A 24,768-nucleotide genomic window follows, 5' to 3' on the forward strand; every position below is an offset into this window, starting at 1 on the left:
GTGACGCAAAGGCAGTGCAGAAATAGTCGGGGTTAGCCAATCTTGTGTTGCATTAGTCGGAATTCTGCCGAGTGAAGTGAGGTAAAACTCACTTAGATTTTCCGCCAGTATTTTCTCTGTAAAGGATTGCTAGATGAGTTGTGAAAATTCTATCGCTGCAGCAACTGATTTATTTTTCCTACTTATTCCACAATAAGTTATTTATGAAATTACTTCAATAAACATTAAAATAAATTCTGCTGCAAATATCACACCGTAATATAGAAACAAACATATGCACAAGCATTAACACATTGACAAAGATATTTTGGACAATAGTCCCTGGGAAAACCCAATCTGGGAAAATGGTGTAGCAAGGGAGGATTTTATTATTCAACAATTCTTCTGTACAACACGGTGCCAAACTAGCTTACCCACAGAGAGAAATAATTCGCCAACACTTCTCCCAATCCCAGCGTCAGCCCGACTGACCTTCGCGTGGCTCTCAAACCCTCTGCGTCAGCCCTGGGCCTCTCTGCGCCACTCACGCAAGCCCAGCAAGTGACTGCACAATCTTCTGTTGCCTCTGCGTCTACCTGAAAAGCCCTGCGTTTACCTCTCTTGCCTCAGCGTTGATCTCTAGTGGTTGATCCCGCCTCTCTGCTCTGTACTTGTTTCCTCTTGACTGCTCACCAGACCACTTGTTCAATTTCTCAGCTAACCCCGCTCTAGAAATTGAACTGACTCATCTCCCTCAGTGTTTTCTCCAAGTGACCCTCAAGCCTCCTCTTATACTTTTCTCGTTGACAAATCAACGGCCAAGATTAAGTCCCTAATCAACGGCTAAGATTAGATCTGGCTTGATCCATGACTTTTGGACCATTCTAACACAGATTTATATTAATACACATTAATATTTTATTTTCCCTAAGTTTAGACTTTGGGACTCCATTAAAAATATTAATTATTTTCATATCTCTCAAACTGTTTAGAATCTGCCCAAACCCTTTTTGGGTATTGGAGATCTCATGTGCCTTAGCCTCTCCACAAATTTTCGTGGCTAGAGCACATCTGATGCTACCCCAAATCAACACTCCGTCTTAGCGAGCACTGTGCTCTAGTAATACTCCTCACTGAGTACCACCCTGATCATTCGACATCGGTCCCTGTGTTGATGCTAAACCTCCTTGCACAACATCCTCTACACTGTTGCATCCTGTACTGCTGCCCATGGCTCTGCTACTGCCACTGCTGCATCTGTACGACAACTTCCTTTGCATCCGTGCTGCTGCTGGTCCTTTCTTGTAACACTGCATCCGCACTGCAACTCCCTCTGCATCCTTGGAGTTATAACTCCCATTTCTGTTACCGAAACGGGTTCTTTACCATCCCCATATTTTCCCTGAGTAGTCCAATTTTGTTCTTCCAAGGGCCTTGGTGAGGATGTCTGCCACCTGTTCTCCTGTAGGAGTTTAGCTCAACTATACAGCTCCTCGTTTGACACAGTCCCTGACAAAGTGACACCGGATATCAATATGATTTGACCTATCATGAAACACTGGATTCTCAGAGAGCTCGATGCAACTCTAATTATCATACATGATCCTGGTCACCTCCATATTCCTTTTGAATAGGTTCACAAGCAGTTTTCTAAGCCATATGGCCTCACACAAAGTTGTACTTGCCGCCATATATTTTTCCTCACATGAGCTTAGAGCCACGGACTTTTGTTTCCTACTGCACGAGGAGGTCATTCCTGATCCAATGTTGAAAGAGTACCTAGAGGTACTTTGCCGATCCACTAAATTTCCTGCCCAATCTGCATCAGTAAATCCACTCAATCTGATATCTTTACTACTGGTGTACAAGAGTCCATAATCGACTGTTCCCTGTAAATACTTGAGAACATGTTTCCCTGTTGCCCAGTGTGCCCTCTTCGGTTCCACCATGAACGGACTGAGGGTGTTGACAGATATAAAATGTCTGGCCTGGTGTTGACCAAATACATCATGGACCCTATGAGTTATTTGTATAGGGTGGGATCGACATCCTTATCTTCTGATGCATCAATCTCCTTCCAGTTGGTGATCATTGGCGTAGCCATAGGTCTACAGTCCTTCATCCTGAATCTTTTCAGGATTTCTATAGCATACCTCCCATGCCCAAGGAAGATTTCTCCCTTCTGCTGCCAAACTTCCAACCCTAGCAAGTAGTGCATTCGTCCCAAATCCTTCATATCGAATTCTGTGGCTAGATTCTTCTTGAAGTCCCTAATGAGTTTGGATGATCTTGTCAGAAAGAGATCATCCACATACAATACTAAGATTAGCTGCTCGTTCTCTAGAACTAGATAGTAGAGATTCGGATCCGTGTCACTCTTCACAAACCCCATTTTCTGCAAGTAGCCATCTATTTGACCATACCATGCTCTCGGTACTTGTTTCAGCCCATACAAGGCTTTCTTCAATCTGCATACATGAGACTTCTTCTCATGAGTTTCAAAGCCCTCTGGTTGTTCAATGTATACCTCCTCTTCTATTACCCCGTTAAGAAATGCCATTTTGACATCCATCTGATGGATCTCCCATCCCATCTGGGCTGCAAGAGATATCACGGTCCTAATAGATGTATACCTGGCTACTGGGGCGAAGGTCTCCTCATAGTCAATCCCTTCCTTTTGAGCATACCCCTTAGCCACAAACCTGGCCTTGTATTTATCAACACTGCTGTCTGCGACGCATTTGATCTTGTAGATCTATCTTGAACCTACCACTGATCTGTCTTGAGGCCTTGGCACCACCTCCCAGACTTCATTTACCATTATGGACTTGTATTTTTCTACCATCACATCTAGCCAAACATGATGTTGAGCTGCCTCCTTGAAATTGGCAGGCTCTCCATCTTGAGCTACTAATGCCTGATATCTATCTGGCTGTTTTCGCTCCCTCTTATTGTTTCTTGACGCACCAACGAAGTCCTTTGCATCTCGCAAAATCTGACGAAGTTCCCTGCTAGTTCTTCCTCTGCCAACAGGTGCTTCTGTTTGCTCCTCCTCCTCATCCTGAGAATCTTCCTGTCCTGAGGAAGAATTCTTTGCTTCTGTTAGTTGAAGAGGCTTAACCAACAGCTCCTCTTTCCATTGCTCCTCGGAAGGCATCTCGTGAGATCTTCTGAAAGCCCTGTCCTCCATGAACTTTACATCTCATCGTACTACTACCTTCCTACTCCCTAGAAGATAGATTCTGTATGCCTTAGCGTTCTTGCTATATCCTACCAGATATCCCTTTTCCGCAGTCTGATCCAGCTTCTTCCTCTTTTCTTCGGGTATGCGGCAATATGCCAGACTCCCAAATATCCTGAAATGACTAACTTCAGGGGTCTTCCTTGTGAAAACTTTCTCTAGAGTAATCTTGCCCACTGCCCGATGAGGAGTCTTGTTCTGCGTCTGCTGTGTTGCATGCTTCTGCCCATAGGAGTTTTGGCATATCCTGATCATACATCATGGTCGTAGCTGCTTCTACAATAGTTCTTGTTCTTTATTTCTACTACCCTATTCTGCTCCGGATTATATGGTGCTGTCCACTCTCTTCTGATGCCTTCCTTAGCGCAAAAATCAGTGAAATCCTTATCGACATATTCTCCACCATTATCTAAGTGCAAAAATTTTATTTTCTTCCCAGTCAGATTCTCCACTAGAGCCTTGAATTCTTTGAATCGACAGAAAACCTCATCCTTGGATTTTAGAAAATAAATCCAAGTTTTCCTTGAGTGGTCATCAATGAAGGTAAGGAAATACTCGACTCTGTTGAGAGCTTTGACAGACATAGGTCCACAAATATCAGAGTGTATCAATCCTAGTATACTCTTAGCCCTGTCTTTGCTCCTAGGAAATGTTGCCTTGGCATACTTTCCTATAACACATCCCCTGCATACATCATCTCGTTCCCTACTCAGATCCATAACTCTTGTTACAGTGCTTCTGAGAATTCTCAGAGCTCCATGGTGCAAGTGACCCATTCTTCTGTGCCATAGTTTGTTCAAGTCCTTGTCTCCATGACTGCCTATTAGTGCCATTGGTGATTCTAGTTGCAATCTATACAACCGATTACTTTTGATCTTGATTTGCACTTTCTTTTTCCAGCTCAGGTTTTTGATGTATACCTTCTCCTTGATGAAGTAGATGTCATAGCCCTTGCCTTGTAGTCGCGACACGGAAAGTAAGTTCATCCCCAATCCTGGTACATGTAGTACATTTGTAGCACGGAACTATTCTTCCGATTCTGTCTGAAAAACTATGGTACCCTTCCCTACTGGAGTACACTTTGCCTTGTTCCCCATGGTGATATGAAAGTTCATCTTCTCTTCTCGATATTCTGAGAAACACTCCCTGATTCCTGTCATATGCCACGAAGCTCCACTGTCTATATACCATACATCTGATGATGCAGCACTAGTCATACACGCGACTGCTTCTTCCATCGTGGAAGCCGACATAGAGAAATCAAAATCTCTTTCTCTTGTGCAATCTTCTGAAAATATGTGTGAGTCCCCTGATGTGGATGCCTCTGCATCGTGGCCTCGACCCATAACTGATTTTCCCTTTCTGTCTCTGATTACCTCCTCTGGTACCCTGTGAAAAATTCTGTCACTGCAGCAACTGATTTATTTTTCCATAAGAAGTTATTTATGAACTTACTTCAATAAACATTAAACTAAATATTGTTGCAGATATCACACCGTAATATAGAAACAAACATATGCCCAAGCATTAACATGTTGACATAGATATTTTGGACAATAGTCCTCAGAAAAACCCAAAGTGGGAAAACTGGTGCAACAAGGGAGGATTTTATTATTTAACAATTCTTCTGTACAATAGGGTGCCAAACTGGCTTACCCACAGAGAGAAATAATTCTCCAACACTTCTCCCAATCCCAGCTTCAGCTTGACTGACCTCTGCGTGGCCCTCAAACCCTTTGTGTCAGCCCCTGCTTGACTGCGTCAGCCCTGGGCCTCTCTGCGTCACTCATGCAGGCCCAACAAGTGACTGCGCAGTCTTCTGCTGCCTCTGCGTCTGCCTGAAATGCCCTGTGTCTACCTCTCCTACCTCAGCATTGATCTCTAGTCGCTGATCCCGCCTCTCTGCTCTGTACTTGTTGCCTCTTGACTGCTCACCAGACCACTTGTTCAATTTCTCAGCTAGGGTTGCGGGGGAGCGCCCCCCCCTCTCGAACCCGCTCCCAATCCGCGCTCCGGGCGGGAGCGGCTCGAGAGCGCGCTCCCGATAAAAAAAAATTGCGCTCCCTGCCAAAATCGGGAGCGTCGTTCCCGGAGCGAAAATTACAGCTTGGGAGCGATCGCTCCCGATCGCTCTCGAGCGTTTAATTTTCACTTCGGGAGCGATTCGAGCGACGCCGAGAGCGATCCAAGCGGAAAAAATGGTGGACGTGAAAAAAAAGTTAATTTAAAAAAAAAATTATGTTTTAAAATGACTTGGGGGCAAAAAAAAATTCATTGTCACTTGAATGAGTTAAGGAGAAGCTGGAAAGCAAGAGCAAAGGAGCGAGGAGAAGCGGAGAAAGCACCGAGGAGAAAGGAGCAAGCCTGCAAAGAGGTTAGTTACGTTAGTAACTTAGTAATTTAGTATTTTAAACCTTAGTTAGGTAGTAATTTAGTATACTTTAGTTAGTTTAATTTATTTAGTAAAAAAATCTTGAATCTAAATAAAATTAATAAATTAAATTAATTAATCTAAATAAATTAAATTAATTTTCTCATTCATATTCCCATTCCCATTCACATTAAATTTTGCAGATTCAAAAGCCTACAAATATCAAACATCATGGACCTGGCTATATTTCTTGGCATTTTCCTCTTCTTGGTCCCTTTTCTGGTTATTATGGTGTTGGAGAGTAGGAAATGGAGGGGCAAAAATGAAGAGGGGGATGAAGAAGCTGGAGAAAGTGGATTTGATGAAAACCCTGGTGACGAGAAGCTGGAGGAGGGTGAACATGACTCTCAAAAAACTAAACAAGACCAAACCCCATTGTGGAAATATGTTAACAGGCCTGAAGCAGGGAAAGGGGGTGGAACCACTAAATTTCATTGGCCACATTGCAAGAATAATTACACAGGTTCATACACCCGTGCCAGAAAACACCTCTGCTGGAAAAGGCCATGGGATGGAGATAAACAAATAGGAATCAAAACTTGTGCAGTTGTTTCAACAACAGATAGAGCCAAATACATAAGGGAAGAGGAGGAAGCCCAATACAAATCTAAAAAATCAAGGGTTTTCTTTGAACCAAGCTCATAATCACAAGCACAAAGAATTCCTTCGGTATCCTCCCAAGGCAGTGGATATGGAGGCACAGGGTCACTAGCTTTAAAGCGTAGAACCATATCAGATTTCCTTGATGAGGGGTGTAGGAATGATGTGGATTGAAAGGTTTACATGTTTCTCTATGCATGTGGGATACCATTCAATGTTCTTCACTCACCTTATTGGCACGAAATGGTTTTTGCCATAAATGATGCCCCTAAAGGATACAAGAGCCCTGGGTATGGCAAGGCAAGAACCGTTGGACTTGATCATGAAAGAGCAAAAATATCACATTCTTTGAATAGAAAGACAAGTTCTTGGACTGACCATGGGGTGTCCATTGTATCTGATGGATGGACAAATGTTAAAGGCAAGCCATTGAAAAGTGTTCTTGCTGTGTCTGTTAGTGGTGCCATCTTTCTAACTGCATACGATTACTCAGACAAGTTCAAGACCACCATCAACATTGCAGAAGCATTACTTGAAACAATTGACCGTATTGGGCCATACAATGTCATCCAAGTCATCACTGATAATGCTCCTAATTGTAAGGCAGCGGGAGCAATTATTGAAGATAAATACCCCAACATATTTTGGTCTGGATGTTTGGTTCACACATTGAACCTTCTGATGCATGATGTTGTCAAGAACAAAAATGCACAATACAAATGGATTGGTGATTTGTACAATAAAGGCAAACAAATGATAAAATTTATTACAAATCATAGCAATACCCATGGCCTTTTCCGCAGTCACTCAAGATTGGAGTTGTTGAAGATTGCAAAGACCAAATTTGGTAGCTATTACCTCACCTTCAGGCGCCTTTTGAAGGTAAGAGATTCATTCGCTAGCATGGTATCAAGTCCACATTGGCAGGTATTAAAGGAAAGGGCTACAAATGCAATTGACAGGCGAGGTTTTGAACTGGTGGAGGAGGCCGCTCTTGATGGTCAGTTTTGGTCAAGTGTGAGGCAAGTATTGGATTTCACCAAGCCCATTTATCACATGATTCGGTTTGCAGATATAGATAAACCAGTGATTGGCGAGGTGTATGAGCAGATGGATACCATGTTGGGGCAAATAAAAGATATTGTTCATAACAGAGATCTCGACTTGTACAAAATGATTGACGATTTTGTGTGTACGGTGGAATAAACTTAATCTTCCACTACATTGCTTGGCGTATATCCTTACACAAAAATACTACCCTACATCTTGGTTGGGCCAACCTGCACCAGGGGGTGGGATTAGGACCAAACCCCATTTTGATGTAGAGGTAACTAGTGGATATTTGCAAGCATTGGAAAAGTTGATACCTAAGAGGGAGGAATGTGCAGCTGTGCGCCTTGAAATAGGCAAATACTTCAGTGGCACTGGTTTGTTTGGTACCTTCCATGCAATGGAAGACAGAGACAGATTTGATGCTCTCACATGGTGGGAAACATATGGCGGCCATGGACTTTTACCAAAATTGGCAAAAAATGTTCTATGACAGGTTGTAAATACTTCTTTTGCAGAGAGGTGTTGGAGCACCTACAACTTCATACATAATGTGAAAAGAAACAGACTCAATGAAAACCGGGCATAAATCTTGGTTTATGTGCACTACAACTTGAGGTTGTTGAGTCATTACTGTGATTAGGCTTATGAGGATCCCACATATAAAATTTGGGACAACCACCCAGAGGAAGACAATTTGGAGGATGGCACTATACATCTTGAAGAATTGGAAGGGGAACTTATAAGGGATGAAGATGAAGCAGCTGCAGCAGCCATGCTACCTCCACCATCCAGTAGCAGTGCTCGAGTTCCGAGTCTTGCTCCTTTGCTGTCGCCACCTCCATCTACACCCTCACGTGGAGGGCATGTGCCTTCTAGTTCTGGTCGTTGGTCTGTGCGGGGGACTCCTAGAAGACCACCACGACCTACGTATACTCCTAGAGACTCTCGTGGTAAGGGCCACATGTAGATTTACAGTTTACTTGTCTTTTCTAGTTTCTATTAGTTTTCATAACTGTTGAGTCTTGAGTCCTTGACTCTTGACTCTTGACTCTTTCATATCATAATGATATTTTTTGTAAACAATATATGACTGTGACAATACAAATTTGAAGTTTGAAGTTGGCAATTATAACTCATTGGTAATGATTGTGAGTTATGAATATGATGCTTCGTGAAAGACTAAAGTTGTTTCATTTCATTTCATTATTCATGTTTCATTTTATAACATTTCATTTCATGTTAACAGTTAGAACTTAGAACTTAGAAATATCTAAGATATTATTTCTTGTAATGGTTAAACTTAGCTTACAAGTGCAACTTTGGTGATCAATGATGATAAATGTTATATATTGAATTTTCAATTTTGAAAGCTTGAAGTTGAAACTTTAAGATTGAATTTGATGAATCATGATTCACGAGACTCAATATGTTGCAGTTGTAATATGTATGTTACTAACTTGTGGACATGGTTGATGAAGATTATAACTTCTAGATGATTGATGTGATATGGTTCAATGATCAATCTATGTTTTTTTTTTAATGTTTTTTATATCTAATTCATCATTCTACATGTTTTTGTTGACATATATGTATCAAAAATTAAAAAATATAATATATATATATATATATATATATATATATATATATATATATATATATATTTTTAAAAAATTGCTCTGGGATTCGCTCCCAAACCGGGAGCTTCTGAAAATGTCGCTCCCGCTCTCGTTTTCGCTCCCGCTCCCCGCTTTTGCTCTCGCTCCCAAGTAACATTGTTCTCAGCTAACCTCACTGCAGAAATTGAACTCACTGGTCTCCCTCAGTGTTTTCTCCAAGTGACCCTCAAGCATCCTCTTATACTTTTCTTGTTGACAAATCAATGGCCGAGATTAAGTCCCTAATCAACGGCTAAGATTAGATTTGGCTTGATCCATGACTTTTGGACCATTCTAACACAGTTTTATATTAATACACATTAATATTTTATTTTCCCTAAGTTTAGACTTAGGGACTCCATTAAAAATATTAATTATTTTAATATCTCCCAAATTGTTTAGAATTTGCCCAAACCTTTTCTTGGTATTGAAGATCTCATGTGCCTTAGCCTCTCCACCAATTTTCGTGGCTGGAGCACATCTGATGGTACCCCAAATCAACATGAGTATGCTAGACTTGTATTCAGATATTTCTCCTGCATAATAATAAAACCCTCAGAACTGTTGCACCAGTTTTCCCGCATTGGGTTTTTCCGAGGATTATTGTGTCTAAAAATAAGTTTGTTACATGTATCTTGTTCTTTGCTCTATTTTCTTTTTCATGAGATCAAATATTTAGTTAGTGTAGGCTGCAAAAGTAATTTGCTTCAATATTCAGAAGAATAACTTGATAAATGTAATTTAAAAATCAAGTAGGTGAAAGAGATTCATATTTGTTACAGTAGGGGTTCCTTCGAGTCTAGGAATTTTCACAGGGCTAGGGCACATTTCTCAACTAGGGTTTGAAATGTTCCTTAGCAGAGGGATTCAACATGTGGAGGTGAGGTATTTGCTTCAACATGAAGTCGGCCTCATGGTTGATTTCTCTATTTAGGGAAAATGTCACTTGCCCTAGGTAGATTTTGCCCTAGAAAAGCCCTATTTGTCACTAGGTTTCAATTAAGGGCTTATTGAAGGCTTCTTGCTCCATAAGTTGAAGGTGTACATCTATTGGAAGCCTTTTATTAGCCTTGTAATCCTAGATAAGCCTATTTACCTTGCTAATTGTCAAGTTCTAGGTCACATTGAGCCCTAATTAGGCCTATAGGGGGGTGCGAATTGCCTTGTTGTGCTAGCTGAGCCCTGTCCTTAAATAGTGTAAACCTCTTTAAGCCTATCTTGTCACCTAATCCCTTGTCCTTGATAGATATTTTAGGTGACCTAATATAAGGAAGCCTCTCGAGTCTCTAGTGGTGAAAGTCCACAAAAGAGCGAGATGTAGTGGTTGTGGTGACACTGGGAAACACCTCATGTTATTGTTCCTTGGTCTAGCTCTTGTCTTGTGAGATCCCCTCACAAGACCTGTTATATTTTGAGGCAACAATTCCCAGGTTGTACTACACATTTGGAGAGCATAGTGACCTTTCAAATTCAGTGTTTCCCTTCCACAACAAAGCATTGGCCACTTTGATGTTCTTGACAATTGATTGACACCCCAGAGAACCCTCAGATTCCAGGACATTAAGCTCACTTTGCTTGGAATTGAGGATTCTTAATCATGTACCTAGCAAGCCTAACATGCCCCCAAGCAAGCCTTGACACTACTTATTGGGCATGCCTTGATCTGGAGCCCAAATGATGACGACCATCCCCAGGATCATTAGGGATGGCTTGTATTAACTCATGGATCCCGAACACTGGAGAGAGAGTGTCACACTTTGTCTAAATGATAGCCATGGAGATGATGCAAGGCACCCGGAGTTGGCTCTTGGACATATGGAGATGTTTCAAGGCTTGATTTGAGGACCCCTCCTCAAATTATGGTTGATCATGGTAGTTGGAGTTGCATCGAGCCCTTGTATTGCAATTTTGGAGCCTTATTAGCCCTAAAAGTAATGTCATGCTTCGAGAGGCATTTGGGCTCACATGTGTGGTAAAATAGTGGCATATTTTATTTTGTTTAGCTATTGGGTTGGCTTAACCCATTTACTTTATGTCTACTCAAAATCAAACTTGTTATAAGACTTTTAGTTGGATTAATGGATGCGATGGGCCTCCTATAAAGGGAGGATTACTCCATTCTTATTGTTCATCATCACTCTTGTGGATTTCAGTCTCTTTAAAAGAGCTCGACTTATAGTCTTGTATTTCGCTCCTTGTTGAGATGTGATCTTATGTGGAGTTTTTGCTATTGGAGACTTGTTTGTATATTGGAGACATCTTTTTGGGATTGAAATAAGGCATTTCCTTGGAAAATTTGTGAGTATTTATTGCATATCTTTGATGGTTTTACATGTAATGGAATATTGCTAAGGTTTTCTATCATTCCTTCTTTAAATGCATTTTTTTTTGTAAAGTCTTGGTGAATTATTTCATGTTTGATCTAGTTCCTTGGAATCCCTAGAAGACCCCCTAGAGAGCATTTCATCTAGTTAATTTCTCCCATCATAGAAAGACAACTAGGGTTTAGAAGAGAAAACTGGGGTTTTACCCCTTACTCCATGCATGAATTTGATATATCTATAGTTTAAATCTCTAAGACTAGATAACCCAAGTAAGGAAAGGCATTGGGATCTTATTGATGATCAAAATTCATCAAAATTCTTGCCTATTTCCTCTTTTCTTACTTTTTTGGCCTTTTAAGGCAAGCCACTAGGGCTAGGGCTGTGAATTTTCAACTCTATTGCAGCAACTGGAAATTATTCTTCTAACTAATTATTATTAAGTGCAGTTTATTTGCTATGGGAAACAACGAATAAAATCACAATTTCAATTTTCACCAAAATAAAATACGCTCCAGAAAAATAAATCTCAAACTGAAAAAATAGAGCGCACACAATAAAAAATTCCTAATCCTCAAGGAAACCCTACTGCAGCAAATATGAATCTACTTCACCTACTTGATTTTGATATACATTCATCATGTTATTCTCTGAATACTGAAGCAAATTACTTCTGCAGCCTGCACTATAATATTTGATTACATGAAACAGATAATTGAGCAAAGAACAAGACACATAGGATACAATTATTTTTGGACAAAATAGTCCCCAGAAAAACCCAATGCGGTAAATCTGGTGCAGCAACTCTGAGGGTTTATCATTATGTAGTCGAAAATTCTGAATACAAATCTAGGATGCTTAACTAGCAATCCTTTACAGAGAAAATCCTAGACAAAAGACTAGTGAAATGATCTCACCCTGTCACTGGAGAATCAATGACCGATCCTTCAACTATGGAGGCTCTGTGTCACCTTCTGATGGCCTCTGAGTCAATCGACATCACCCTGGTCAGCTTCTGCGTCAGCCCTCCTGGGTATTACGGTGCCTCTCTGCTCTGGATCCTCTGCTAGCTGAGAAATCAACTTTCTTGCCTCCAGTCTCACACCCTGGTTTCTGGCAACTGAACTTCGAATTCCATCAATAGAAACTCGACTTCCCCTCACTGACTGTGCTACCTCTGCGTCAGCATTGCGTAGGCCAGCGTCAACCCTCCTCTTGATGTCTTTCTGTCCTCTCTTTGCCTTGTATTCTTTGGAAATTCCTTCTCCTGGATTCTCACTGACCCTCTATTGCAAAATCTCCTCAATAGATTTTCCTCCTAAAAACTTCTCACCTCAAAAAATCAATTTCCTCGATTTCTCTGTGTGTTTCTAATTGAACCCCAAGCCTCCTTCTTATACTTTTCTCGTTGAGACTTCAATAGCCGAGATTAAGTCTCTAATCAATGGCTAAGATTAAAACATGACTTGATTCACATTCTAGATCATTTTCACCAATATTTTGATTAATACCCATTAATATTTTAATTTTCCTAAGTTTAGACTTAGGGACTCCATTAAAAATATTAATTATTTTGATAAAATACAATCCGGGTGGAATTTCACCAAATGGATTTTGGGTCCTTTAGAATTCATGTGCGTCTCTCCACCAATTTTCAAGGCTAGAGCACTTACGATGCTACCAAAAACTAACATCACTAAAATAAAATACACTCCGGAAAAGTAAATCTGGAACTGAAAAAATAGAGTGCACACAATAAAAAATGACACCGTTAGTTTTTGGACAAATGTCCCCGAAAAACCCAATATGGGAAAATTGGTGCAGCAAATGATGGTTCTATTATTATTATTATTATGTAGTGAAATTTCCAAGTACAATTTGGATGTCCAACCGGTAATCCTCTATAAGATAATCTGGCCAAAAATTATTAAGGGAAATTTTCCTTTTTCCACTAGCAATCTTGGCACAACTTGCTGCAGATAAGTTGGCCCTCCAAGGACCCTTGCACAGACCCTCATACACATACCCCTAATCTGCCTTTTATCAAGTTGTCCTTCCTGTTGTAGCCTCTAGAAGTGATTCTGCAGCCCTTTGGAAAATTATCTTGGCCTCCGACTATTGAATCAACTTCTTGCTCAGCGAAATCGAACTGCCTCACTGAAGCTTCTTGCGTAGTCCTTGCACAACGTCTAGTGGAATAACTCCACCTCTTGTTGCTGCTTCTCCGGAACTGGAAATTCCTTTGGAATTCACTTTTGTTTCTCCCTTTGTGTCTCTTCCCTTCTTGCTCGAAAATCTCTCCCTTGCTCAATCTCTGCAACTGGGTAGCTCAATCTGCCAAGGAACTCGAACTCACAAGTGTATTCTCCATCTACCCATCAAATTGCTCTTATAATCCCTCGTTGGAGAACCAACGACCATGATTAGATCCCCATCAATGGCTAAGATAATCTCCAACTCTATTCGTGTGAGTTTCTAGAGCATTCTCACCTTTCTCAATTAATTGTTTTTAATTAATCACTTTTTCTAAGTTAGACTTAGGAAATATTTAATTATTGATCAATTAACTTAATTAAGCCATCTCTAAGTGTTTTCTCTTGGAACCTTTTTTGGGTTTTGGAGATCTAGTGTTCCTTAGCCTCTTTGACCAAAGTTGAGACTAGAACACTTGTCCGATGCTACAAAACTTAACAAGGGCAAGGGCCGAATTCAACTAGGGCTTCAACCATTGAAATGTTGGAACTGATTTGGCATTCTTTCACTTTGACTAACCTCACGCACTCAAAATCTAGCTTTGTTCATGGTGAAAATTTCCTCATTAGGGATGATGTCATCAACCTATGAAATTTAGTGCCCTATTAAACCCTAACTCTATAGGGCTGATGTCATCAACTTAGGGCTTGTTGAAGGTTTACCATCTCCTATTGTTGATATACCTTTAAGTAAACCTTTTCTTTGTGTTTGTCTGCTTGGATACACTCTTGTTGAACTATATATTGAAAGCCTAGGTCTCAAGTACTCTTGCTCCTTTACATAAAGCATTGTGCCCTAATCCAGCTAAGAATTACCTTAGCTATCCACATACTTCATCTTGAACTAATTGACTTAGAACATCTTTCGGTGATATATATTGGGAAGCCTCCCATGTGGTGAAAGTCCACTAAAGAGCAGGAGGGGGAGTCCTAAGGTGACAGTGGCAACCACCTCATTGTTGCCTCTTAGTCTGGTTCTTGCTTTGTGAGGCCTCTCAAAAGGTCCGCTAGATTTTGAGGCAACAATACACATTTCTTAGTAACTCACAAGTCAAATTTGCAGGACGTTGTGGACTACTTGTAGTAAGGAGAATAATTTGTAGTTCCATGAGTTGCATATTGACAAACCACAACTGTGAGAACCTGCAAAATGTTGCCAACAAAAAGTGTTAAATGTCAGAAAGATTGAGAGAAAAGTTTTAGCAATGATGGATTACCTGTGTGTTGAGGGACTAAATATAGGGAAGTATTGACACACATCTACATCAGTCAAACCACTAAGAGGCCAGAATTGGAGAACTTTGAGAAGCAATTTTCTAAGGTTCTGATACTAACTAATATGAGCACAATGAACAACAGTGTGAATATTAATATAGAAGAATGAAAACACTAAAGCTCTAGTATGCAAGAACAAAGGGAATGATGAATCATACATATCTGTATAGTGTATTGTATCATGTATTTATAGCATAGTTTTAAAAACCGGTAACCGGTCTAACCGGCCGGTTAGAGGCCTGGCCGGTCCGAACCGGCCTAAAAAACCCGGTTAGATATGTCATGTGCCCGAAATCTGGCCCTAACCGGTCAAAACCGGCCGGTTTAGGGCGGAACCGGCCGGTTTATGGACAGCCCACCGAATTATGACAAAAAGCACATCGGTTTTGTGGTTTAGGGGTTTTGGGGGTGAGGGAAAGGTATTTTCCCTCCAAAAACACCCTCACACTTGCTATAAGAGACCCCTCTCACTCTCATTTTTCTCACACAACTGATTTGGAGTGTTTGTGAGTTTGTTTGTGAGCTTGGAGAGTGTGGAGTTTTTGCTGAAGTAGTCATCTTGGAGTTGGAGTTGGAGCTATTTTGGAGATAGTGTGTAGCTGTCAGTGGAGTTGCCATCTTCAAGAGGAGGCTAAGGGAGCTAGTTTGCATTTCTAGGTAAGGATTTGCACTTGATAATTCCTCATTTGAGTCTGCTGTCCATGAATTTTTTTTTTTTTGTGTTATAAACTTCTCACTTCTATGATCTACCATCCAGGGAGTCATCATGCCTCCAAAAGCCGAAGATACTACATGGGCTCATTGTGATATGATTGATGGCAAAATGATCTGCAAATATTGCCAAAAATCCATTCAAGGAGGGGGTATTAACAGGTTCAAGCAACACTTGGCTGGGATAGGAGGCCATGTAAAGCCATGTGGAGCACCAAATGAAATAATAGGGCATATTAGGGCAGAATACCTTCAGAAGTTTGAGACTCAAGTCACTGAACCAATAGAGAAGTTTGTGGCTACACAGTTTGGGAGTCGAGACTCAACCAACTGAGTTTGATCATGATGACTGAGACTCATAAGTAGTTTCAACTTCAAGTGATAATGTTGATCACTATTATAGTATTACTATTATCATATATGTAGAGTCTAGACTGAAGTCTTGTAGTAGGCCACTGGCCCCATAGTTTGTAGGCTTTATTTTTGCACTCTAGTGGCCATTTAGAGCCTCATTGCTTATGTATTTTGTCGATGATATGTATTGCACTCGGTGCCATTTTGATATATTCACCTTTAAGGCTTTACATGGTATATCAATGAGCAATCTTTGCATATTTTGTCTCTATTGGCTTGGAATCATGGTTTTAAATCTTAAAAATAGTTTTTTTCATTAAAAAATAATTATTTAATGTATTTTTCTAAAACCGGTTCGTTTAGACCAAACCAGTCCCGGTTAGACCGGTTCCGGTCGGTAAACCGGTTCATTAGGTGGACCGGTCCGGTCACCGGTTCCGGTTTTAAAAACACTGATTTATAGAAGTACAAAATTGGTGGACAGTGGTCATCTTTGACCAATTCTCCTAGGGTTAGTTATAAAAGAGACATTTAGGTGATTCATCATCTTTGACCATGGCACCTATGAAATATTACAGTGAGATAGGTGAGCTACAAAATTTTAAGTACAAAAGGAATACAATGCAAATATAATGCATATTTTGACTAAGTTCATTTAAGAACTAGAACTGTATGGTCACATGAGATAGTCGAAATCAGCATCATTTTCTTCTACCATCAATTTTTACTTTTGGTGCAAGTGTGATTTGCTTGTCTGAACTTGTTTGACAAATCCTGTTGTGCAGATTATGGAGAATTTGGAGCTTGTAGACCATATTAAGAATTTATTTGCAACACTTCAGAATGTTCCAGCAGCATTTCTATCAAACTCAGTGAAAGATTCCTTGATTGGGATGATCAAAGGGCCATTTTTGCAAGCAGTACCTCTGTTACCAAGTTCTGCAGGGCGTTCACCCACATTAGAGGGAAAACCTGTTGCATCACTTACAGCCACAGGGCAATTTATTTGGCCTTTTCCCATGAATGAAAGCTCACTTATGCCAGCCAAATCTAATGGTCCATTTGTGGTGGCTGATTTTAGTAGCTTGAAGACCCAACCAGGCCTCTTGTCATCTACGTGCAGTTTTGATGCTCCAGCTAGAGGTTTAGGTCATCCATTTCAGTTACAAATAAATAGTATGCAATTAAACAGTTATTCGCCTGAAGTACATAACGATCAAGAAGTGTCACTGAGAGGAAGAATGAATATACCGTTGAGTGCTGGGGAAATATATCCTTTTCAAGGTCAAATACGAACAAACATGTCTTCAGCTGATAATCAACAGACATTACATATTGCTTCAGGTGCAACTAATGATTGTGTGTTACTTAGGGAGCAACAGATTGAGAAAAAAATGGGTTTACGAGAGCAGTTGTATTCATCTTCAACAAATGGGAAGAATTATGTTCAGCCTCAGATGCATTGTAGCATACCATATTGCCTCCCTGCAGCTTTTGATTTGAATTCCTCTGAACCGAATCATAATGATAGATTAATGGAGAACAGTTTCCCCATGCTTAATAGTGATGAAAAGGCTACTGGAAAAGGTTTGCTTGATGAGCCAAAACCTCATGTGATGGACCTCAAACAGATCTGTGTGCAGCATTATCTTCCAATTTGTCAGAATGTTGTTAGTGATCATGGCAACTCCTTGACATCTACAAAATCAGTTAATCAGGCCAATAGAGTAACAGCAGTAAACACAGTGCTTGTGCCTGTAAGTGAGATGGACAAAGGAAATGCTTCCTGCTTCACTCCTCCATTATCTTCACTGGACATGAAGGCTGATTATTTGAAGAAAGCTTCTGCTGATTTTCCTGATGTTTCAGCAGAGCACCTTAATGCAGGGCTACTAGAAGTGTTAAGCAGTGTTCCTATTTCATCTTCTAGGGATGGTGTTTCATTTTCAGAAACACTTGGAATAGAACAATGCTGGCCCAAAGAGATTTTAACAGAAGACAAATCTGTTGTCTTTGGGGATTTTATGGCTGATAAATTGGATTTCACTGAAGTACCGAAGAACACAAAAATGGGCCTTGCTGAGATTTCCACCCTTGGAGATGATAATAATGGAGAAAGAGTCGGAGAATACAATAAACATGCTAGTTTTCCTACAAGAGGACAAGAGATTAATTCACTAACAGCATCAGAGCTTCCACCATGTAATGAGCTCTTTCAAGCCTTCGGGTCATCCTACAATAAGCTGAAATTTGAGGACATTTATGGTGAAATGTTATTGCCAATAGGGGATGCAATTGAGGTAGATATGAGCACTCAATCCTTGGAACCTTCTTCTGGTTCAGCATGCCTTTCTGAAAAGGAAGCAGATCAGAGTAGAAATGCATCTCCAGATAAGGGGATTGAAGGAGAATATTTTACTAAAGCTAAGTCTCAGAATCTTTTAGACGCTGTAGTGGCTTATGTGCATCCAATTGTTTACCAAGGGATAGATGATAATAGCTCTAGTAAACCTACCTTTTCAAGTAGCCAGTCACCTTTGCATGGTCTCTCAACTGGGTTTGATTCATGCTCAGCCAAACAAACCAGCAGATGTGAGCAAAAGCAATCTGAATTTGTAATTACTTCCCAAACTGAGACTTTGAGCACAGTAAACTGGGAGAATACTACTAATGATGTAAGAGTAAAGACAGTTTTAAGGAACTCTCCACATATGGCCTCTTCAAATATGCAGCTCTATTCATTGATTGAAGAAGATCAGAATGCAAATCATGAGGACCTGAGGATTATGCAAGAACAAAAATCAGAAGAGCCAGTGAAAACAGATAGGAAGAAGGCCAGATCGAGGGAGAATGCTAGGCCAAGGCCCAAGGATAGGCAGCAGATTCAAGATCGTCTAAGAGAACTACGGGAAATTGTACCAGATGGAACTAAGGTGACATTCACTGTGACACTTGTTTCATTCAATTCTCTTTCTGTTCTGATTGTGACCATAAATATATTAAATTTAAAAAGGTATCTAAAGTTTCAAGACCTGGCAACTGTATTGACATTTTATTCTTCAACAATGCAGTGCAGTATTGATTTATTATTGGAGCGTACCATCAAGCACGTGCGTTTCTTAGAGTCTGTCATGAAGCATGCTGATAGATTGAAGCACAACGGTGAATCAAAGGTGGGCTGTCTTCTATGTGCAAGTCAAATATAAAAACTCTATTATATGAAATTTTTAGTCGAAGAAAAAAGAGGATTAATACCAATGTTGCAAATATCATTTTGGGGAATATATCGCCGAGAGTTCTGAAAGAAACTTATCAAAAATATTGGGGAAAATATTGGAAATTATCAAAAAATATCACAAGAATAACCTTAGACTTTTCTGAAAATATTGGACAAATCGGCTACCTGCAACACTTGGGGAAAATAGGAAATATTGGGAGAAATTGGAGATATTTGCCTCATGATTTACTTGAAGTATAACCTGGAACATCCATACATGGGCCAATCATCAACTATAGTTAACATTTTCTCTTTTGTTAGTGATATGAATATTTTATTCGTAAATTTATACCCTGCTCCACCAGTGTATAGTTCAGCAGCCAGCTAAAATGACATGTTCCCTTTTTCAGCTCCTACTTTGTTGCAAGTTTGTGAATCCAAGGTAGCCCATAAGGTACAAGAACAACTAGTGTAGTCAAATGTGCTTTGTGATCCATGAATCTTTATAAATCAATATAACCCTAATCCATTTGGACAGCTTTTCTTGGTTCAGCTTGATTTACACAGTTTGTCAAAAGTCTGATATCAACATGCCATAATGCTAAGCACTTATTGTAAACATTGCGCTGATCTTAAAAGAAGGGTCTAATGGAATCCTAGTCTAGTGCCATCTAATGGAGATTGATCATATAGTGAGAGCCATGAGATATTAAAATATAGGCATGACAATATTTCAAAATATTAATGATATTTTCTGACATTTGGTTTGTGTACTCTTTTGATATTTCTATTCTGTTTTGGACTTGTTAGCACTATTTTTTACAGTGTGAATTAATATAAACTTTAGAAATCATCAGTAAAAATAAGCGAAGTGTCACCGGCCAATCTTCCTTTCCTTTTGGGTTGGTGCATGCCAGCCTCAGAGCCCTAGTTTTTCAATGTGTTGTTTTAATTTGTAAATATGCAAATAAACACTCAAAAAAGAGCAAGATAAAGGTTGTTTGACTAGCAAGTTAATGGCCAATGAAGTGTAAAAAATTCCTTAAGTTTAAAGTGTGGAATAGTCCTTCACAGATCAGCCCTTTATGAGGAAAATATTGTGAGAAGAAAGTGTATCTAAGTGGTTAATTACCCAAATAATTAGCTGAATACTCTTAATAATGTGCACAAGATAATGTTGAATCAAACAAACCAGAGTGAGTGGATCAAAACTGAAGTTTATTCCACGAGAGCCAAGAGGTTGGCTGCACCAAGATGTTTATCACATAACTTGAATACAATGATATCTAGACACAAAGTAATAAGAGGTAGAATAGAGAGCGAAGAATAATGGAGAGAAGAAAGTATGGTTGTTTGTTTTTGCTCAAGACAAATTCATATTGAAAGGTTGGCCTTCCACTTGTATATATAGTTTTTTCATCCTTCAATTTATGACCAAGAGGAGGATAGGTCAAATTCTCCATTATTGGCCGTTACTGCACATGGCTGAATTAATTGAGCTTTGAATGGAGAAAAAAATCTAGTTAAGTGACCTTTGCTTGAGTTGAATTGAAGTAACTCTGATTTGGCATGAGACAAAATAACTATAGGATTAATTTAGCCAATTCGACTTGATTGATTTTTTCTTGATTAATTCGATTTGGCATATTTTTCTCCCTTAAACCATTTTTAGGAATTCTGACTTGGCTTAATTCTCTCCTTATTGTTGAATTTGTAACTATGGTTGATCTTCATATTGTACTTGTGATCACTTGATGCAATTATATTTATCATTGTAAAGCATAATTATAAATGTTTGAGTCAAAGTCCCATTGTGACTTCTAAAAGATGTAAATTTGAATTTTTAAAATGAAATTTTTGGCTCCAAAAGTGACAAGGCGGCTTCCCAGCAAGTCAAGTCAACCCTGGACAAGAGACATGCCCATTCACCCTAGACAGACTACTATATAAAGGCAGCTTGAGATCCTCATTTGGGCAATTAACATTCCTCTCTCAAGACAGTTTCTGGGCAAGTGAGCAAAGGAGAAGGACAAAGAAGGATGAAAAAGAAGGTCGAATTTTCTCTCTCCTATCTCTCTATAGGAACTCGCATGTATGAATTAATCTCTCTCTTTGTGATTCATAGTTTCTGGGGAAACTATTGTAGGGGAACAAATTTTTGTTTTGTTATTGGGGCAAACACTGCAGGGCGTAAATTTTGGGGCAACTGGTATTGCAAGAGAGTCAAAATTCTAGAAGTGCAAGATCAAGAGTGAAGTGCAGGATCAGATTTGGGTGACTTGACTTGGAGGAGAAGACCAAGTTTGACCATAGGTCTAGGTGTTTCTTGTTGTCGCTTAGGTTGTGTTGGCATTGCGACCACTGCTCAGGGTGGGAGCTATCACTCTGATCCCCACCCACTCCATTCTAGTTGTCTCCTAACAACAGGCTATGGGGGTTAGACCCTATGAAAATGAGAGAATGAAAGACAAGTTGGGAACTAACTTATCCGGGAGACACAGTTGAGTGTCCTAGCTACTCGGTTTAATTTAGCAAGGCTTAAGGATTCTATTAGATATAGAAATGAGATTAGTGCCTTGTGGAGTCAAAATTCTTGCTTATTATAAATCAGCACCAAGTAACCGGATGGAAAACTGTTGCTTAGATGCTCAACTAACCTATATGAGATGCATGTCCTAGAAGGTAGGTGTAATGCAAGGATCTTGGTTACTTTTAGATTATATGTCTACTCTAAGTGGAACCTCTCTCTTAATTTTTTTGAGATCAGTCTTTAGAGTAGGTTGTGGGATGGAAGACAGCGGGAAGCAAACATAGGTTTGATTAACAATACCTTCCCATGTATTCCAACCACCCAGTGATTCAGGTGTTGTAGAGATTGTGGCTTTGGCGACTGGAAGGTCACTATGTTAACCACTAAAAAGGGCTGAATCCCTCAAGCTAGATGAGAAAGGGTTATCCTAGGAGTCTATCAACCAAGTGTATGCTTGGTTGGAGGTAAATTATTAGTGCAAATCAAGCCTAGAATGCTTATGTAGTGATTATGAGTGCAATTTTTAGTTTGAGATTAACTTAATGTTTAAGTACTTTAAGTTATGATTAACCTTTAACAACATGAGTACTTATTAATGAATTGTACGCAATCTCACAACCAAGAAAGTGCCAATTAACTTAGTGCCAGTGTCAAATCCACAAGATGCCAATGTTAACCAATCCACAAGATGCCAATTACTCAAGATATACAATTAACAATGCCAAGATAATAACACAAGATTAAGAACTTAACTTAGAGCACTTATTCAATAATGCTTCAACCACAATGTCAATGCTTCAAGATTAATGCCAAAGCAAATTAGACCATCAACAAGATTTTAGAGCCTCAAGATCACAATTTGTTCAATAATGCTTAATTAGAACAAGATATGCCAATAAGATCACAAATTCATTTAAGAGATATAATTATGGATTAAGCATTTGAGTGAGTGAATTTAATAAATGTGAGATTATGAGATCTTTGAAAAGCTCACAATGAAACCATGAGTGTTAGATACTTCCACAATATCAATGCAAGCAACAAGGGACAATAAAGTGTAAAACCATGAAAGCACTTATGTGATTTATATTCCAATGTTCTCTTAATGAGAGATAAATGAATGATATGACAAGAATATATAAGTTTTATGACAAAAATTTTTATATATGAAATCAGTGAGCTAATTAATGCCAAATGTAAGCAATAGCAACCCAAATGCCAAAATAAATTTACCAACTAAGATCTTAAGTACTCTAGTCTTCTTGTGATGCAATAACCAGTGTTATATCAGACCTTTAATATGCAGAAATATCAGAGATGACAGTCACCCAGATCATGCAATTTAATTTAAAACGAAATGTTCAATGTGTTCAAATGTTAGGGCAAGCTTGCCAAATTGGAAAAAATTGATTTTTAAGCCCTTAAAGATGTGATATTCAGAAAATATCAGATTTGATCTAGTGATTATGCAGAAAATTTCTAGCAAGCAAATAAATAGATCTAGGCCTAATAAACAATGCGCAAGTAGCCAAAACAAAAGTAAAATTTTATCATGGAATTTTTAGTGTGTCTAGGCTATTTAGATGAGATTTTAGGGCACTTATATCACTGTTATGAATAATTTATTACAGCTGCAGTAAAACAAAGATAGAATGAGGGTTTAGAGAACAAACCCTAGGCCCAAGGCCTTGTAGCACACTTGCCAAATTTGCCCAAAATTTTTCCAATGTGGATGCCACCTGAAACACAAATTTTTGAGGCAATTTCTCTGCAAAACACACCAAGTTTTTAGTCTCAGAAAAATCAGAGGTTAACCAAGGACGAAGGGGGACAAGCTAGGGCTAAGAAGAGGGCCAAAGAAGAGAGGAAAAGGCTGAAAGAGTCAGCAGCTAGGGCCAAGAGGCCAAGGAAGGGCACAGAGGAGGAGGAGGGGCTCAAGAAAGTCCCACGTCTATCCCTAATAGCTGCTGTCCAGCCTGAAGAGGAGGCCAAGAGGCCTTAGAAGGCTATGTCCTAGGGCAATCAAGCCCTTAAGGCCTGCAGTTGCCTTAGGAAGGGAGGCTGAGGCCTTAAAAGCCCACGACCATGCCTAAAAAATCCCTAAAACACTATGACAGGGGGAAGGAAAGGAAGCTGAGGTTGAGGCCCCTAGGGCTCACGACCAGCCTCCAAGGGCCGAAAAACAATGATGTAGGGCCTTCAAAGGGTGATGTAGGGGATCAGGAGGGAGACATTAGGCTTGAGGGGGCTTGATCTAGGGTTAGGAGCCCCAAAACTCGAAACCCCAGCGCTAAAAAAATTAATTTGCTTCAGATCTAAATTTTACCGCAAATTCTTCAATTCCTGGCCATGCAGAAAATTTTAGAGGCTAGATCTTACCATCAAGGGTCTAGATCTAGCTCTATTCCAACTCTTCTCTCCTAATCACACCTGCAAAAATAAATTTACAAATGCTCAAAACCCCAATATATACAAGAAATCTCAAAATCCCAAAACCCCAATTAGAAAAAATAATTTACAAAAATAAATTATACAAAAGTTATTTACAGATATACAATGCTTTTTACAAATAATTTTGAGAAATATTTTTTTATGAAACTTTTTGATAAATGGCTAAGTGTATTTCTAAGAATAGATGCAAGCTACAACATTAGCGAAGTTAAATAAACCATATAAATATTCAGAATCCAAACAAGGTCAGCCTATGTACACAGTTTGTGAATGTTATCTTTTCAGATTGTTTTATGTTGTTTCAATTACTTCAGCCCAAATCAATTCTTCATTTAGCAATGCATCCAATTATTAATAATGTTTCCAATCACAAACAGTAATTGAAGAGAGAACAATATATGCAATGATAAAAGAGACAATAACACAACCACAAGAGACACTAGATTGATCAACAACCAGGGAAAAACCCCACTAGGGGAAAACCCTTTCAAATTTTCTTCTTATTAGATTGTCATAAAATGTTTCAGCGGAGACTATAATGAGTCCAATACATAATCATCTAGCAAATATTTACCCAATACAAATAAGAAAGAGACTTTTGGAATCACTATACAACAGACAGAAACCTTCCAACCTTCAAACATCTATAGTCAGCTGCCGTCAACTCTCAAACCCTAGTTCAGAACCCCAATCGCACT

General features: G+C 39.4%; 1 protein-coding gene across 1 annotated transcript in view; it reads left to right on the forward strand.

The window, feature by feature from the left end:
* Positions 1–24,768, forward strand: part of LOC149156329 (uncharacterized) — an 83,220-nt gene that overhangs the window by 11,769 nt on the left and 46,683 nt on the right. The window contains exons 3-5 of the mRNA XM_089444724.1: positions 16,658–18,487; positions 18,605–18,805; positions 18,944–19,045. Coding sequence (XP_089300850.1) covers positions 16,658–18,487; positions 18,605–18,805; positions 18,944–19,045 — 2,133 coding nt within the window. The remainder of the gene's footprint in view (positions 1–16,657; positions 18,488–18,604; positions 18,806–18,943; positions 19,046–24,768) is intronic.

The sequence above is a fragment of the Pinus tabuliformis genome, chromosome 9 (genome assembly GCF_031772625.1).
Source record: "Pinus tabuliformis cultivar Carrire ecotype Pingquan chromosome 9, CPIR1, whole genome shotgun sequence".
NCBI lineage: Eukaryota > Viridiplantae > Streptophyta > Pinopsida > Pinales > Pinaceae > Pinus > Pinus tabuliformis.